This window comes from Barbus barbus, assembly GCF_936440315.1.
Source record: "Barbus barbus genome assembly, chromosome: 26".
NCBI lineage: Eukaryota > Metazoa > Chordata > Actinopteri > Cypriniformes > Cyprinidae > Barbus > Barbus barbus.
In genome coordinates this window covers 30,892,534-30,912,720 of record NC_136754.1, presented here as the reverse complement: position 1 = coordinate 30,912,720, position 20,187 = coordinate 30,892,534, and the positions used below count along the sequence as shown (strand labels likewise).

General features: G+C 42.0%; 1 protein-coding gene across 2 annotated transcripts in view; it reads right to left on the bottom strand.

Annotated features, from left to right (window-relative positions):
• LOC306846175 (dynamin-1-like) overlaps positions 1 to 17,490 on the bottom strand; it is a gene marked incomplete at its 3' end in the record, with an annotated part of 48,542 nt that extends 31,052 nt beyond the window's left edge. For both annotated transcript variants that reach the window (XM_079379323.1, XM_079379324.1), the window contains exons 1-4: positions 17,252 to 17,490; positions 11,772 to 11,845; positions 11,414 to 11,563; positions 5,718 to 5,921 (exon numbers count right to left, since the gene is read on the bottom strand). In XM_079379323.1, the coding sequence (XP_079235449.1) occupies positions 5,718 to 5,921; positions 11,414 to 11,563; positions 11,772 to 11,845; positions 17,252 to 17,412 (589 nt within the window). In that variant the 5' untranslated portion in view covers positions 17,413 to 17,490. The remainder of the gene's footprint in view (positions 1 to 5,717; positions 5,922 to 11,413; positions 11,564 to 11,771; positions 11,846 to 17,251) is intronic.
• Positions 17,491 to 20,187: the final 2,697 nt, after the last annotated feature.

The window sequence follows — 20,187 nt, the reverse complement described above, 5'->3', positions numbered from 1 at the left end:
TGAGGAACACGCTAACAAAACACTGAGGAACACGCTAACAAAACACTGAGGAACACGCTAACAAAACACTGAGGAACACGCTAACAAAACACTGAGGAACACGCTAACAAAACACTGAGGAACACGCTAACAAAACACTGGGGAACACGCTAACAAAACACTGAGGAACACGCTAACAAAACACTGAGGAACACAACACGCTAACAAAACACTGAGGAACACGGTAACAAAACACTGAGGAACACGCTAACAAAACACTGAGGAACACGCTAACAAAACACTGAGGAACACAACACGCTAACAAAACACTGAGGAACACAACACGTAACAAAACACTGAGGAACACGCTAACAAAACACTGAGGAACACGCTAACAAAACACTGAGGAACACGCTAACAAAACACTGAGGAACACGCTAACAAAACACTGAGGAACACGCTAACAAAACACTGGGGAACACGCTAACAAAACACTGGGGAACACGCTAACAAAACACTGAGGAACACGCTAACAAAACACTGAGGAACACAACACGCTAACAAAACACTGAGGAACACGCTAACAAAACACTGAGGAACACGCTAACAAAACACTGAGGAACACAACACGCTAACAAAACACTGAGGAACACGCTAACAAAACACTGAGGAACACGCTAACAAAACACTGAGGAACACGCTAACAAAACACTGAGGAACACGCTAACAAAACACTGAGGAACACGCTAACAAAACACTGAGGAACACGCTAACAAAACACTGAGGAACACGCTAACAAAACACTGGGGAACACGCTAACAAAACACTGGGGAACACGCTAACAAAACACTGAGGAACACGCTAACAAAACACTGAGGAACACAACACGCTAACAAAACACTGAGGAACACGTTAACAAAACACTGAGGAACACGCTAACAAAACACTGAGGAACACGCTAACAAAACACTGAGGAACACGTTAACAAAACACTGAGGAACACGCTAACAAAACACTGAGGAACACGTTAACAAAACACTGAGGAACACGCTAACAAAACACTGAGGAACACGCTAACAAAACACTGAGGAACACGCTAACAAAACACTGGGGAACACGCTAACAAAACACTGAGGAACACAACACGCTAACAAAACACTGAGGAACACGCTAACAAAACACTGAGGAACACGCTAACAAAACACTGAGGAACACGCTAACAAAACACTGAGGAACACGCTAACAAAACACTGGGGAACACGCTAACAAAACACTGAGGAACACGCTAACAAAACACTGAGGAACACGCTAACAAAACACTGAGGAACACGCTAACAAAACACTGGGGAACACGCTAACAAAACACTGGGGAACACGCTAACAAAACACTGAGGAACACGCTAACAAAACACTGGGGAACACGCTAACAAAACACTGAGGAACACGCTAACAAAACACTGAGGAACACGCTAACAAAACACTGAGGAACACGCTAACAAAACACTGGGGAACACGCTAACAAAACACTGGGGAACACGCTAACAAAACACTGAGGAACATGCTAACAAAACACTGAGGAACACGCTAACAAAACACTGAGGAACACGCTAACAAAACACTGAGGAACACGCTAACAAAACACTGAGGAACACGCTAACAAAACACTGGGGAACACGCTAACAAAACACTGAGGAACACAACACGCTAACAAAACACTGAGGAACACGCTAACAAAACACTGGGGAACACGCTAACAAAACACTGAGGAACACGCTAACAAAACACTGAGGAACACGCTAACAAAACACTGAGGAACACGCTAACAAAACACTGGGGAACACGCTAACAAAACACTGAGGAACACGCTAACAAAACACTGAGGAACACGCTAACAAAACACTGAGGAACACGCTAACAAAACACTGGGGAACACGCTAACAAAACACTGGGGAACACGCTAACAAAACACTGAGGAACACGCTAACAAAACACTGGGGAACACGCTAACAAAACACTGAGGAACACGCTAACAAAACACTGAGGAACACGCTAACAAAACACTGAGGAACACGCTAACAAAACACTGAGGAACACGCTAACAAAACACTGAGGAACACGCTAACAAAACACTGAGGAACACGCTAACAAAACACTGAGGAACACGCTAACAAAACACTGGGGAACACGCTAACAAAACACTGAGGAACACAACACGCTAACAAAACACTGAGGAACACGGTAACAAAACACTGAGGAACACGCTAACAAAACACTGAGGAACACGCTAACAAAACACTGAGGAACACGCTAACAAAACACTGAGGAACACAACACGCTAACAAAACACTGAGGAACACAACACGTAACAAAACACTGAGGAACACGCTAACAAAACACTGAGGAACACGCTAACAAAACACTGAGGAACACGCTAACAAAACACTGAGGAACACGCTAACAAAACACTGGGGAACACGCTAACAAAACACTGAGGAACACGCTAACAAAACACTGAGGAACACGCTAACAAAACACTGAGGAACACGCTAACAAAACACTGAGGAACACGCTAACAAAACACTGAGGAACACGCTAACAAAACACTGAGGAACACGCTAACAAAACACTGAGGAACACGCTAACAAAACACTGAGGAACACGCTAACAAAACACTGGGGAACACGCTAACAAAACACTGAGGAACACGCTAACAAAACACTGAGGAACACAACACGCTAACAAAACACTGAGGAACACGGTAACAAAACACTGAGGAACACGCTAACAAAACACTGAGGAACACGCTAACAAAACACTGAGGAACACAACACGCTAACAAAACACTGAGGAACACAACACGTAACAAAACACTGAGGAACACGCTAACAAAACACTGAGGAACACGCTAACAAAACACTGAGGAACACGCTAACAAAACACTGAGGAACACGCTAACAAAACACTGAGGAACACGCTAACAAAACACTGGGGAACACGCTAACAAAACACTGGGGAACACGCTAACAAAACACTGAGGAACACGCTAACAAAACACTGAGGAACACAACACGCTAACAAAACACTGAGGAACACGCTAACAAAACACTGAGGAACACGCTAACAAAACACTGAGGAACACAACACGCTAACAAAACACTGAGGAACACGCTAACAAAACACTGAGGAACACGCTAACAAAACACTGAGGAACACGCTAACAAAACACTGAGGAACACGCTAACAAAACACTGAGGAACACGCTAACAAAACACTGAGGAACACGCTAACAAAACACTGAGGAACACGCTAACAAAACACTGGGGAACACGCTAACAAAACACTGGGGAACACGCTAACAAAACACTGAGGAACACGCTAACAAAACACTGAGGAACACAACACGCTAACAAAACACTGAGGAACACGTTAACAAAACACTGAGGAACACGCTAACAAAACACTGAGGAACACGCTAACAAAACACTGAGGAACACGTTAACAAAACACTGAGGAACACGCTAACAAAACACTGAGGAACACGTTAACAAAACACTGAGGAACACGCTAACAAAACACTGAGGAACACGCTAACAAAACACTGAGGAACACGCTAACAAAACACTGGGGAACACGCTAACAAAACACTGAGGAACACAACACGCTAACAAAACACTGAGGAACACGCTAACAAAACACTGAGGAACACGCTAACAAAACACTGAGGAACACGCTAACAAAACACTGAGGAACACGCTAACAAAACACTGGGGAACACGCTAACAAAACACTGAGGAACACGCTAACAAAACACTGAGGAACACGCTAACAAAACACTGAGGAACACGCTAACAAAACACTGGGGAACACGCTAACAAAACACTGGGGAACACGCTAACAAAACACTGAGGAACACGCTAACAAAACACTGGGGAACACGCTAACAAAACACTGAGGAACACGCTAACAAAACACTGAGGAACACGCTAACAAAACACTGAGGAACACGCTAACAAAACACTGGGGAACACGCTAACAAAACACTGGGGAACACGCTAACAAAACACTGAGGAACATGCTAACAAAACACTGAGGAACACGCTAACAAAACACTGAGGAACACGCTAACAAAACACTGAGGAACACGCTAACAAAACACTGAGGAACACGCTAACAAAACACTGGGGAACACGCTAACAAAACACTGAGGAACACAACACGCTAACAAAACACTGAGGAACACGCTAACAAAACACTGGGGAACACGCTAACAAAACACTGAGGAACACGCTAACAAAACACTGAGGAACACGCTAACAAAACACTGAGGAACACGCTAACAAAACACTGGGGAACACGCTAACAAAACACTGAGGAACACGCTAACAAAACACTGAGGAACACGCTAACAAAACACTGAGGAACACGCTAACAAAACACTGGGGAACACGCTAACAAAACACTGGGGAACACGCTAACAAAACACTGAGGAACACGCTAACAAAACACTGGGGAACACGCTAACAAAACACTGAGGAACACGCTAACAAAACACTGAGGAACACGCTAACAAAACACTGAGGAACACGCTAACAAAACACTGGGGAACACGCTAACAAAACACTGGGGAACACGCTAACAAAACACTGAGGAACACGCTAACAAAACACTGAGGAACACGCTAACAAAACACTGAGGAACACGCTAACAAAACACTGAGGAACACGCTAACAAAACACTGAGGAACACGCTAACAAAACACTGGGGAACACGCTAACAAAACACTGAGGAACACAACACGCTAACAAAACACTGAGGAACACGCTAACAAAACACTGGGGAACACGCTAACAAAACACTGAGGAACACGCTAACAAAACACTGAGGAACACGCTAACAAAACACTGAGGAACACGCTAACAAAACACTGAGGAACACGCTAACAAAACACTGAGGAACACAACACGCTAACAAAACACTGAGGAACACGCTAACAAAACACTGAGGAACACGCTAACAAAACACTGGGGAACACGCTAACAAAACACTGAGGAACACGCTAACAAAACACTGAGGAACACGCTAACAAAACACTGAGGAACACGCTAACAAAACACTGAGGAACACGCTAACAAAACACTGAGGAACACGCTAACAAAACACTGGGGAACACGCTAACAAAACACTGAGGAACACGCTAACAAACCTGCCCGACGGCCAACTGTGCTGATAAAAACACAACTTACTTACACACAGTAAGAAAAAATGAAACAGGAGTGAAACAAGTAGTAGAAAAGAGCAGAAATAAAAAGCGATACTTATATCCTTTGCCTGTGTCTCTGTCCGGTGGAGTCGCCCGGTAGAGTCGATGGTCTTCACACGAAGGCTGCCGCGGTAAACTAAGCTTTTTTATACCCGTCTAACAAAATACTAATTGACTCATTTTCATTCAGACCAATGCAAAAAGACCAACAAGTGGGCGGCAATATGCTAATGTTTGATGTTGACGTCAGCATGAAACGGCTTGGGATTCGTTTTAAAGAAACGATTGAGAGTCGACTCTTTCTTTCGAGAAACAATAACTTTATACAGGGTGCACTTTCAGATTTAAAACTTTGCAGGATGTTTCCATTCACTTAGAGCTGTGTTACACTGCATGGAAGCTCATCTTCAATAGGGGCACTTTAATGTGCTTTATGCAACCGGAGGTCAGGAGGTCAGAAGGTCAGCAGGTCACTCACCCTGAGGGTCGACGTCTTTGGCCAGTTTGAGCGCGTCAGAGTTGGCCAGGTCAGTGTTGGCAGGAGTGACGGCCAGGATCAGGCAGCTCTCGCGGCAGATGAACTGCATGATCATGTCTCGGATCTGATGCTCGATGTCAGCCGGCTGATCTCCCACAGGAACTTTAGTGATGCCCGGCAGGTCGATGAGGGTCAGATTCAGAACTGCACACAGCCAAGAGGACAGATGACTGTGAGCCAAGACATTCATGAAGAAAAATGAAAGAGAACAAAGGTCACAGGCAGAGAGAGAACCAACTCCAGGGTAAGGCTAAAAGCAGCCTAATGATTGTGGAATCTATTAATTACATGCACATCATAAACCCGTCTGTTTAGACAAGTACCAGATATGGGTAAGACATTTTTAATACGACTGACTCTGTATTTAATGTGATCACAGTTTAAAAATATATTTTTTAGGTTACTAATTATAATGCTTTTATTACTACATTTATTCAAAGAGTGAATCAATTACATACAGAAAGAGAGCAAAGAGCATTTACATTATCAAAGAACATCAAATGATTATTTTATTATTATGTCTAGCATGAGTTTAAGCACTAAAAACACTCTCGTTATAATCAGAGAAGCTGTCTACACTGTATAATGAACGAATCTCTTACGCTGTTTGTACATCTGCACTTCGTTGTTTATGAAGAAAGAATTTGCGCTCGAGCAGATCAACAAAACTCATCTGAACGCCTCTGATTGGCCACTGCGCTCATAAGCTCAACAGAATCGGGTGTGATTGGTTATAATGCGCAATGCTGTAAACACGTAAAAACAAGTATGATGCCGAATGAACAGATCTCAATTTAACGCCGCAATTCTCGTTTACCATTTCATTTTCTCTTTCTTCACGGTAGCCGTAATAGATTTGCTTTAATTGTGCAAGCCCATGTTAATGTCAGACCCGTGGCCAAGGGCTTGAGCTTTACACACCTGTGATGAAGATCCAATGAATAACATTTGAACCTGTGATTTACGCCATAACCTCATAACTAGTGGTCGACTGATATATTGCCAAGGACCATATATCTGGCATTTTTCAAATATCGTTATTGGCCGATAAGTTTTTTTTGGCGGATGCGTTCGAGGCGGGACTTTTATTTTGACGGCGCACAGTGCTCACATTCTCTCTTGTTCGCTGTCGTCGTTCCGTCTAATACAGATAGAAGTCTGTCTAATAATCAGATAGAACTGTTAAACAAAGGAATTAACATGTATACAAAAAGTATTATAACGATTGCTTTTATATTAGAGATGAAACAAAATGGCGCCGCTGATGGCAGCTATTGTGCGTTGCTCCTCGGTGTTTGTATTGTTTTTGTTTGTTTTTCCTGTTTTTTGTTTTTCAAATAAGATCAGCTTTACCAGGGATGATCTACTGAACATTCGGCAGAACACACCACAAAATCTTCTACCGGTTTTTGATTTTTCGGACGTTTTGCTGGACATTGTAGTTGGCGGAGCTGTAGCTCTGGTCAAACGCTTCAGGAGGCGCAGACGGGGAAAGAGAGCCGGCGCGCTCGTGAAACTTCGTCAGCGCGGATTTAGAACGGCGTTGCCTAGCATCCATCTGGCGAATCTCCGCTCTCTACCCAACAAAACGGACGAACTCCTTCTGCTCTCCCGGACAAACAAGGACTTTTCTAACTCTGCTGCTCTATGTTTCACGGAAACCTGGTTGAATGGCGACATACCGGACAGCGCGATCCATCTGCCTAATTACCAGCTGATAAGAGCAGATCGGGACACAGAATCAACGGGGAAATCGCGCGGCGGCGGGACATGCTTTTACATCAATGAGAGGTGGTGTACAGATGTAACTGTTTTAAAGAAGATGTGCTGCTCAGATCTAGAAACGCTCTTCATTAACTGCAAGCCGTTCTATTCGCCGCGGGAGTTCTGCTCGTTCATTCTCGTGAGTGTTTACATTCCACCGCAAGCGCACGTGAGCACAGCTCTACAGAAACTCGCTGATCTGATCACAGAGAGTGAACAACAACACCCGGACTCTGTTTTAATCATTCTCGGGGACTTTAATAAAGCAAATCTCTCCCGTGAACTGCCAAAATACAGACAGCATGTTACATGTCCCACCAGAGACAGTAATATATTGGATCACTGTTACACAACAATAAAGGACGCATATCACTCGGTTCCACGAGCAGCTTTAGGACTCTCTGATCACTGTTTGGTTCATCTTATTCCATCCTACAGGCAGAAACTTAAGTCTGCGAAGCCTGTATTAAGATCTGTTAAAAGATGGACTAACGAAACAGAGCGGGATTTACAAGCCTGTTTCGACCTGACTGATTGGTCTGTTTTTGAAGCTGCAGCAAATGACCTGGACGAGCTCACAGAGACTGTAACATCATATATCAGTTTCTGTGAGGACATGTGCATTCCTACCAGGACTCATCTATTCTACAACAATGACAAACCATGGTTCACTGCCAAACTCAGACAGCTCCGTCAGGCCAAAGAAGATGCTCACAGAAAGGGGGATAAAGTCTTGTACAAACAGGCCAAATACACACTGGAAAAGGAGATCAGAGTGGCAAAGAGGAATTATTCTGACAAGCTCAGGAACAAATTCTCTTCCAGCGATCCGGCTTCAGTGTGGCTTGGATTAAAGGACATCACCAGCTACAAAACACCACCCCCCAGCACTCTGGAGAATCAACACCTGGCAGACGACTTAAACGAGTTCTTTTGTCGTTTTGAACGATCACCCCACACCCGCCCAGAACACCCCTCCACACAACCATTCACACCTCCAGCAACCCCTCTCTCCCCCACACCTACAATTCAAATCAGCGAAGACGATGTGTGCCAGGTCTTCAGGAAAAACAAAAGAAGGAAAGCACCTGGTCCAGATGGTGTGTCACCAGCCTGCCTAAAAATCTGTGCTGAGCAGCTGGCCCCCATCTTCACACAGATCTTCAATAGATCACTGGAGCTGTGTGAAGTCCCCTCATGCTTCAAACGCTCCACCATCATCCCCGTCCCAAAGAAACACAAAATTACTGGACTAAATGACTACAGACCTGTGGCACTAACGTCTGTAGCCATGAAATCATTCGAAAGACTGGTTCTGGCTCATCTGAAGGACATCACTGGACCCTTACTGGACCCCCTGCAGTTTGCCTACAGAGCAAACAGGTCTGTGGATGATGCAGTCAACATGGGACTGCACTTCATCCTGCAGCATCTGGACAGACCAGGGACTTATGTGAGGATCCTGTTTGTGGACTTCAGCTCTGCTTTTAACACCATTATCCCGGAAACCCTTCAAAATAAACTAACTCAGCTCTCCGTCCCCACCTCCGTCTGCCAGTGGATCAACAGCTTCCTGACAGACAGACAGCAGTTAGTAAAGCTTGGCAAATTCTCATCCAGCACTCGAACCATCAGCACTGGAGCTCCTCAGGGCTGCGTACTCTCCCCACTGCTCTTCTCCCTCTACACCAACGACTGCACATCTAAAGACCCCTCTGTCAAGCTCCTGAAGTTTGCAGACGACACCACACTGATCGGCCTCATCCAGGACGGTGACGAGTCTGCTTACAGACAGGAGGTTAAGGAGCTGGCTGTCTGGTGCAGTCTCAACAACCTGGAGCTTAACACGCTCAAAACTGTGGAGATGATCGTGGACTTCAGGAGAAACCCCCCTGCTCTCCCCCCACTTACCATCATGAACAGCACCGTGACTGCAGTGGAGTCATTCAGATTCTTGGGCACCACCATCTCTCAGGACCTAAAGTGGGATATTCACATTGACTCCATTGTCAGGAAGGCCCAGCAGAGGCTGTACTTTCTTCGCCAGCTGAGGAAGTTCAACCTGCCACAGGACTTACTGAAACAGTTCTACTCTGCCATCATTGAATCCATCCTCTGCACCTCAATAACTGTCTGGTTCAGCTCAGCTACCAAATCTGACCTCAGAAGACTACGGAGGGTAGTCCGGACTGCTGAGCGAATCATTGGTACAACCCTCCCCACTCTCCAAGAACTGTACTTATCCAGAGTGAGCAAAAGGGCTGGTAAAATCACTCTGGACCCCTCACATCCAGCACACAACCTCTTTGAACTGTTACCATCTGGTCGACGCTACAGAGCTCTGAGCACCAGAACGACCAGACACAGGAACAGTTTCTTCCCTCAGTCAATACATCTCATGAACACTCAATAAATAAACGTAGAACACACAACTAATACATTATCCATTCACCACACTCACTTATTTTATTTTCTCATTTCTAATTTGCACATACTTCACCTGTACATACATAGTCGCCTATATTATATTGTGTATTTTTTATTTTTTTTGCTGCTTTGTACATTGGTTATTGGCTATTTCCTGTTATTTTGTTTCATTACCTGTGTCCTGTCCTGTTACTGTCTTTCTGTTGCACTGTGGAGCTTCTGTCACTACAACAAATTCCTTGTATGTGTAAACATACTTGGCCAATAAAGCTCATTCTGATTCTGATTCTGATTCTGATTATTAGTAACAGAAAAGCAAACATTATAATACTTTCTTGTTTGCCATCAGCATTCAGCAAATACGCAGTTATATAATTTAAACAAATCTTTGAATGTCTAATTAACATTTAATTTCACAAACCTTGCAGACTTGAAGTGAAGTGTGCATTTGTATATTACCTGACCGCGTGTTCTCTACGTGACTGTCAAACTTGAACTCCCAGAATCCCTTGAGACTCAATGAAGCTTCCCTTCTATGAACTATTTCTAATCCATTCAAACTCATCTGTCTAATATTTCTGATCTATCTATCTATCTATCTATCTATCTATCTATCTATCTATCTATCTATCTATCTATCTATCTATCTATCTAGCAACACTCTAGCAACTAGCCAAACCAACCTAGCAACCAACCTGTGTACCCTTACAACTGCATAGCAACACCCTAGTAACCATCCAGAATACCTTAGCATCTCTAACAACCCCCTAGAAATTGAATGCAGACAGTTCAGCTTCCCTGGAGATGCACCATCGACAAACTTTAAACTCGTGATTCCAAATTATGCTGCACTTTATGCATTTGCCCACTGTTATATTCATGTCATTTTCACTGTGTGCTGTATGTAAAATGAGTGTAACCTTGGCTTTATTTGAGAAAATATGATTCCCGATGCACACAAACCTGCCCTGTTGGTTACAATGTTGGTTACTTCCTTTTTAATTATATTTTTATTAAGTATTTATTTATGTGTAAAAATACTTTGTCATTTAAAGCATAAGTAGGTTTATTTTACACATCTTTACACATTTAATATCTTAAATATTAATTAATATAAATAAAATAATATCAGCTTTATATCAGCCACCCTGCTTTCCAAGATATCAACATCAGCTGTCAAAAAAAACCAATATCGGCCGAGCACCACTCATAAGCCCAATAGACTTTCCAATAAATATAAGTTTTGCTGCAATTTACATCTTGAAATGTGTGACCCCGTGGGCTGTTAAATCCAAAAATGCTTTATAAAAACATGGTTCAGGACTGTATGTACTTTCACGATCTTGCATCCAAAAGGCTTTTTAAGAAACCGTCTAACAGGCCCCACCATAAGCAGTCAGATTTAGTTTAAGACATGTTATGATTAGTGATGTGTTTTCCAGTACCGTGAGGGGAATTAACCCGCAGGTTGATGGGAACGGGGGAAATGCCCTTATTGGCCCCGGTGACGCGGTCGGTCTCAGCCTCGATCTCCTGACGGACCTCGTCGAAATCGGTGAATTTCTTCCCTTTGCAGTGCAGGAACTCAGCCCACTCTGCAGATCCAAGACGACACGCCAATGTTACGACAGACAGAGAGACAAACGACTGACTGCACCATCATGAGCAAAATGTAAAACATTTGAAGTAATGAGTTAATAAAGATTAAATTAGCAGAATTTCAGATATTGATTTTTCCTGAATGTTAATTGCACTCAACCTAAAAATACTGGGTAAGCTAACTCAATGTAATCTGAGACTCACCTGTGTTTGCACTGATGAGCTGCAGAACCAGAGGTCTGCGAGTGACGATGCCGGATCCACGGGGCAGAAAATCCCTGGAAAACACACAGAGTCCATCTCTCTGGACACGCTCAAATCAACAACACAGCACAGAAACACCATTCCTCGCTGGAGTGCATACGTGTGCTTCCCTGCCACTCTAGAGATATCTTTACAGTTATATTTCAGTGAAGCGCCAGTTAATCAGACCATATCACAGCTGTTCCCGCTTGTCTGATTAACAAAACCCTGTCTAAATCTACTGCTACTCCTTTCCAAGCATTATGAACATTTACTAGCTAGCTTTCCATCCACATATTTTTATGTGCATTTTGGAGCATCACATAAAATAAACGCTGGATGGAAACGCCAAGATGCAAACAAATTATAAAAATGCACATAAAAACTTTTGTGCACATTTGAGTAGGATAAACTTTTTATCTGATAAGAAAAAATGTGCATAAACTACGATGGAAACACATTTACTGAATAAATTCCACCATGTGCATAAAAAAAAACTCATGTGCCTTTGCGCTATGAGACGGGTTAACCTGAATAACCAGCGGACTGATCTCGTTCACAGCATCTGTGCTGTTTTGGTCGTTCTGAAAAGCCTGAGCAAAGTCTGTCGTCAAAGTATTTCTGTATAATTGTCTTATATCCGCCTCCGAAAGCAATGACCGCTCATAAATTAAGTCATTTATTATACAGGTGCATCTCAACATATGGTATGGTGAACATGAATATGGTGAATATCAGTGGTCCATAGTCCTCTTTTCAGATAAAAGTCCTCTTTTCAGATAAAAGTAAATTTAGCATTTCATTTGGAAATCAAGGTCTGGAGTCTGGAGGAAGAGTGGAGAGGCACAGAACACAAGCTGCTTGAAGTCTAGTGTGAAGTTTCTGAAGTCAGAGATGATTTAGGGTGCTGTGACGTCTGCTGGTGTTGGTCCACTGTGTTTTATCAAGTCCAGCCGTCTACCAGGAGATTTTAGAGCACTTTATGCTTCCATCTGCTGACAAGCTTTATGGAGATGCTGATGGGATATTTTCAAGAGAAAGATGAGAAACAGTGGATCCAACCATCCAGACGAGCTGAAGACTCAATAGTGCCTCAGCAGAGCCACAGGCTGATCTCATGCCGTTCCTCACTGATGCTGGAGTTTGTGCTAAACGAGCCCTGACCAAGTATTGAGTGCAGAACTGAACATACTTTAAAAAACTTCAACTTTTCTGTTTTGCAAATCCTTTTTTTGATTGATCTTAGGAAATATTCTAATATTTTGAGAAACTGGATGGACTTTCATGAGCTGTAAGCTCTAATCATCAAAATTAAAAGAAAAAAACTTCTGAAGTGTTTTACTTTACATGTAATAAATCTAAAATATATGAAAGTTTCACTTTTTGAAATAAGTTACAAGAAAAAGTGAACTATTCACCATATTCTAATTTTCTGAGATATTGTATTCAGTGGCTTCTCCTAGTTTTCTTAGTGATATTTCCTGCCAGTTTATCAGGAAGTGATGATTTTGTTCTCGTTGACTCGTTGGATATAAACGGTGCTTTATTTGCAGATGTTTTATGCGATATTCCAGTTTTGCGCATAAGTTTAATTCAAATCTTTGGATGGAAACAGCTAATTTTCCGAAATATAGCGTTGTCTGAATTTAGAGTTTTGTCTCATCTAGTGATAAACTGGGATATCAGCCAGCATTTTCTTATCATATTATTATTATAATAATTATGAACATGTGCACATCATCAACTGCTGCATATGAATGCCCAATTAACAGAAGTGAATACAAAATCTACTAACAACCTTGTCAAATAATAATAATGAAAATTCTGATATTTCCAGTATTTTGTAATTGAATTGTGTTGTAAATGCTTAATTTCAGTGATGCTGTGTATGTTTCAATCAGTACAATGGATTGTTATGCATGATATCGGCTACTCGACTGGATATTGTGTCATACTGGTTGATAATATGAATAAAATGCATTATACTATTGTACTGGGAAGCTTTGGAACAGCCTTCCTGGAAATGATCAAGAGTCTCCAGCAGTTTGAGTCGAGACTGAAGACCTGTTCACCAGATATTCAGTCAAACCACAATTTATCCAGACACCGTCAACATTTCTCACATTATCCCAGTTTATTCACTATAGTTTAGAAAATGGTAATAAAATATGAGAAGAACTCAGAGTTAAACTGTGTCAGAACAGACTCATCTTGATAAACTCTTCAGATAACTTTGATAGAAAGGTTTGTAATGAATTTGGTTGAATAGCTGTCAGCTGTTAAATTAAATTTAAGAACACAATTAGATAAAACCAATTTAGCTCAACCAATCACCAAGCAGTGCTTCATTTAGTTCAGTCTGTGGTGGAAAAAGTTCACATTAGCAATTAAAGAAAAAACACTTCAGTAAAACATGGTCAGGTTAAATGTTTGCTCCCAAATTGGTGTAAATTTTACTGGTAGTCCACTCTATGAAGAGGTTTTGGGTATAATATGCCACAGTTCACTTTATTTTGCTCTCCTCACTTGAACTAAATGAACTATAGTGTTCTGCACACACTAGTAAAAAAATATCAAAAATGATATCTGGTGTCTGAAATAATTAGTGGTTTGACTGTACATCTAACATCTGTCTGAACCTCAGTGTTAGTCCGGTCTGCTACAAACAGCATCAGTTACTCACGATTATATTTAAGATACAAAAATACAAAGCACTCACACTAGCAGGATCCAGGAATGACTTCAAGCTCAATTCATCTTCACAATCACACTCTTACGATGTAAACACTGTCTTCATTTATTCAATAAACACAAAATAGTTATTAGTAATACATTACTACATCCTGCATGAACGTTTGACTGCAGCTGAATCTGAAGGTGTTTCTCCATCTGAACCTGAATATCTCATGGAGTTATATCGTGAAGGAATATCTTCTCTTAAGTTGCTCTCAGACAACATTCATTATGAAAAATGCCATATAAATATACTGTATATAACCTAACCTAACCTTAACCCTCACTGCTCTATCGACTACAGTCTGACATCTGATCTCGGTGACAGCCTTAGTTTGTCTGTATTAACAAACACAATCACACGCTGCCTTAGTTTCCATTATATTTGTCTCCTCAGTCTTTATTCACCACATAATCCACCTCGTAACATTCTCTTTCTTTCAACTCTTCGTGTTCTTTCCTCCCATAACTTTACAGATGCCAAAACAACTATCCATGCATCCATAACCTCCCACCTGGATGACTGTATCATCCTTCTAAAGATTTATAATAACACAGTTCACTCATACAGTCAACATGTACAAATATACAATCTACTTCAGTGCAATCCTGTTTTCATATGATGCAAATTTGTAAGTCAAGGGTTTACCAAATGAACTTGTTTCTTGTCTCCTGCATTAGCATGCATATGATTGGAAGTCAGTACAGTAAAAAGAGCATTGTGATGCCTCTTAACTGCTCTTCTAATGAAAATACTCCAGAACTCAAGATCTGCGCTCAGCTACTCCATCCGCTCCAGCCTCACAGTCGCCTACAGCAAACAATCTAAAGTCTCAGGACCCATATTCCAAGCTTGGCATGGCATTTCACACTCTTAGAAAAAGGCACAAAGTCTGTCAGCGGGGCGATACTCATCTTATTCTACTTTATTCATCCCTAAGTGGTGCATATAAATACCTTAAAGATACACATTAGTACCTAAATGGTGCATACGTGTAACTTTATCTGCCCCAGTGACAGCTTTGTACCTTTTTTCTGAGAATGCACTGCATTTTTAACAGAATTAGCCTAATTATTTTGTATTGAATGTGCACGGTACACCCTAACCGAACCCAAGTTTAGACCATCACTCGTGGGTGGAGGATCCTTCAGCCTCCTCAACATCTGCGTCAAATTTCATCCACTGATTCACTCCAGATCCTTAACACGCATATTTGAAATCTGTTATGCAAAGCTTTGCCACCTCATTTCTGTTTTACGTTTTGCATCCTTGGGGTCTTTAAGGGTACCATAATATTTTTTATATAATATAATTACTATTATTTAGCCATCACAGAATTTCTGTAAAAAATGTAACAAACCGGCAACTGTTAACTAGGGATGTCCTGAGCTGATCTCAAGGATCGGGCCGATCGAGCGTTTTTCTTTAACTGATCGGTATCGGTCACGCCGGTGTCGTGCTGTAGGGGGCAGTGTGCGCGTTAAGTGGGTTTGGCAACCGCCATTAAAAGGAATAGAAGATGCTCAAAACGTCTTATATAGTGTGAGCACATAGATATATTGCTTTTACTGTCTGCACAACTCTGTATACATTGGATTGATTTTGCTAGCTTTAATGTATTTGAACTGTACACCAAACACTAGGAATATACAAGTATCGGACTGGGACTCGGTATCGGCAGATACTCAATATTCAATGACTCGGATCGGGGAACAAAAAACCTGGTCAGGACATCCCTAAATAAAGCCATTACCTGTAGTGTGTTTTGGGCCATATTCCATTAGGATTTAGTGGTTTTAACAAGCCATCAATAAAGGCAACAGATTACCAGCGACCATTAAAACCAATACAATTCCCAATATAACCATTCAAAATGACAACTTCTATGATGTTTGTTGTTGTTTTCAGAGGGTCTCCGATGAATTTTTCTCATTGCATCAGTTACTGCTCTCTGTCCTGAATAATAGTTCAAGCTCAATCAAAGCTACGGCCTTGTATCGGGGACTCGTCTTAGACTGTATCGTATCATATCTGACCCTGCAGCACAGAAGCAGTCATGAGTAACACAGGTATATCTGTAGCAATAGACAACAATACATTGTATGGATCATAATTATACATTTCTCTTTTATGACAAAAATCATTAGGATATTAAGATCATGTTCCATCAAGGTATTTTGGTAACACTTTAGAATAGGAAACACTTATTCACTATTAACTACGACTTTTCCCTCAATAAATTCCTAATTTGCTGCTTATTAATAGTTAGTGCTGTAGTTGTTAAGCTTAGGTATTGGATAGGATTAGGGATGCAGAATAAGGCATTAATATGTGTTTAATTAGTACTAATAAATGGCTAATATTCTAGTAATGTGCATACTAATAAGCAACTAGTTAAGAGACCCTAAAATAAAGTATATATCAAAACTTAATTTTTGATTAGTAATATGCATTGCTAAGAACTTCATTTGAACAACTTTAAAGGAGATTTTCTCAATATTTAGATTTTTTTGCTCCCTCAGATTCCAGATTTTCTAATAGTTGTATCTCAGACAAATATTGTCCTCTCATAACAAACCATACATCAATGCAGAGATTATTTATTCAGCTTCAGATGATGTATACATCTCAATTTCAAAAATTGACCCTTATGACTGGTGTTGTGCTCCAGGGTCCCAGTCATAATTTGACAGCATCCTTCACTCACTTCCCCACGAAGTTCTCCAGCACCGAGCTCTTCCCGGCGCTCTGGCCGCCCACCACCGCGATCTGCGGCAGGTCCAGGTTACAGCTCTGGCCGATGGAGCTGAAGGCGTCCTGCAGCCGGTTGACCAGCGGGATCAGCTCCTCCATGCCCCGGTTCCCCATGATGGAGGTGATGGAGGTGATGCGGCAGTGTCTGGACTAGAGATAGAGAGAAGGAGCGCGCATCTAGACGCGCATCAGCTGCGCGAGCGCACACACACACACGCGCACACACACACACACACACACACACACACACAGAGACATTGCGCAATTGCTTTTACATCCGCAAACACTGACTGACAGAGCAGCAGCAGCTCTAGCATCAGCATCATGTTACTACATATATATGTTTGTTAAACATGCATCATAAGAGATGTAGGCCTGTCTCTGTTCACACGGATGACAGAAGAGATGCAGAAGAACTACATAAAGGCTGCAGATGCATTAATAAGGGATATATAACTGCATTCGTATGGATGATATAAGCATGCAGATGTATTTGTATGAGGTGTAACTTAAATGATGTGATACGCCATGATCGCCGCGGCCCATCGCCTCCATATAAACTGATATTATTCATGCTCACCGTTATCCTGCTCCACCTGCGCCACCTACTACTGATGCTGGAAAACCTCAGGCGACAGAGTCCTGTTATTGTCGGAAAGGACACATCTGTATGTCACGATATTTCATCCTATAGTCTTTCTCTCCATCGACAAATTAATCGCCCTGCAACGCAGCAGCACTAATTACGATGCAACGTTGTCGAGCGATTGGCGCAGGACGCGACCAATCAGAGACGGAGGTCCAGCGGAGCTGCACCAATCACACTGCGGAGAATACAGCTTGCTCATGAATATTAATGTATCGGGCTGCGGTTGCGTGGAATTTCTACTAGAGAGCTCGGTCACGATATCTAATTAATATTCATAAGTCAAGACTTCGCGCTGATTGGTCAGCTGACGTGCGCTCGATAACAAATGTCTTGCCTGTCAACCAATCGGTGAGGACTCCAGGATGAACGTGCAGTTACGTGCGTAATATTCATGAGCAGCTCCTCCTCCTCCATAACGCGTCAAATCCGCCTGTCATCTTCAGTGAAGCTGAAACCGGCCATAAACCTATATTATATCATACAGGTCACTTATATTAAGTGTCTTTCACTGCTTAATTAGTCTACGATCCTTGCGCCTTTAAATCAGATTTCCACTCAGAGAGCATTAGTGCAAGAAAACAGTCCTTACATGCTACTGCACCGCGCAAAGACCAATACACTGAATTAATCGCCATTAATCGATGAAGATTTGCATCTGCTAATATATAGAATTGGTTTCTGGGAGCAAGAAATTGATTTGTAGGTGATTTCTCCTCATTACCAACAGATGTCGCCGTTTATCCAGAGAGAGAATCTCCTCTCAAAGGTTGATGGATTGTAGTCAGAAAGACAAGGAATGTGTTTTAATGTCACAAGCTTCCAGTACACAACAACAACAACAACAACAACACACAGACAACACCACACAACAACAACAACAACACACAGACAACACCACACAACAACAACAACAACAACAACAACACACAGACAACACCACACAACAACAACAACACACAGACAACACCACACAACAACAACAACAACAACAACAACAACAACAACACACAGACAACACCACACAACAACACCACACAACAACAACAACAACACACAGACAACACCACACAACAACAACACACAGACAACACCACACAACAACAACAACAACAACAACAACAACACACAGACAACACCACACAACAACACACAGACAACACCACACAGACAACACCACACAACAACAACAACAACACACAGACAACACCACACAACAACAACAACAACACACAGACAACACCACACAGACAACAACAACACACAGACAACACCACACAACAACAACAACACAAAGACAACACCACACAACAACAACAACAACAACAACAACAACAACACACAGACAACAACAACAACAACAACAACAACAACAACACACAGACAACACCACACAACAACAACAACAACAACACACAGACAACACCACACAACAACAACAACAACACACAGACAACACCACACAACAACAACAACAACAACAACAACACACAGACAACACCACCCAACAACAACAACAACAACACACAGACAACACCACACAACAACAACAACACACAGACAACACCACACAGACAACACCACACAACAACAACAACAACAACAACAACAACAACAACACACAGACAACACCACACAACAACAACAACACACAGACAACAACACAAAGACAACACCACACAACAACAACAACAACAACAACACACAGACAACACCACACAACAACAACAACACACAGACAACACCACACAACAACAACAACAACAACAACAACAACAACACACATACAACACCACACAACAACAACAACAACAACAACAACAACAACAACACACAGACAACACCACACAACAACAACAACAACAACACACAGACAACACCACCCAACAACAACAACAACAACAACACACAGACAACACCACACAACAACAACAACAACAACACACAGACAACACCACACAGCAACAACAACACACAGACAACACCACACAACAACAACAACACACAGACAACACCACACAGCAACAACAACACACAGACAACACCACACAACAACACACAGACAACACCACACAACAACAACAACACACAGACAACACCACACAACAACAACAACAACAACACACAGACAACACCACACAACAACAACAACACACAGACAACACCACACAACAACAACAACACACAGACAACACCACACAGCAACAACAACACACAGACAACACCACACAACAACAACAACA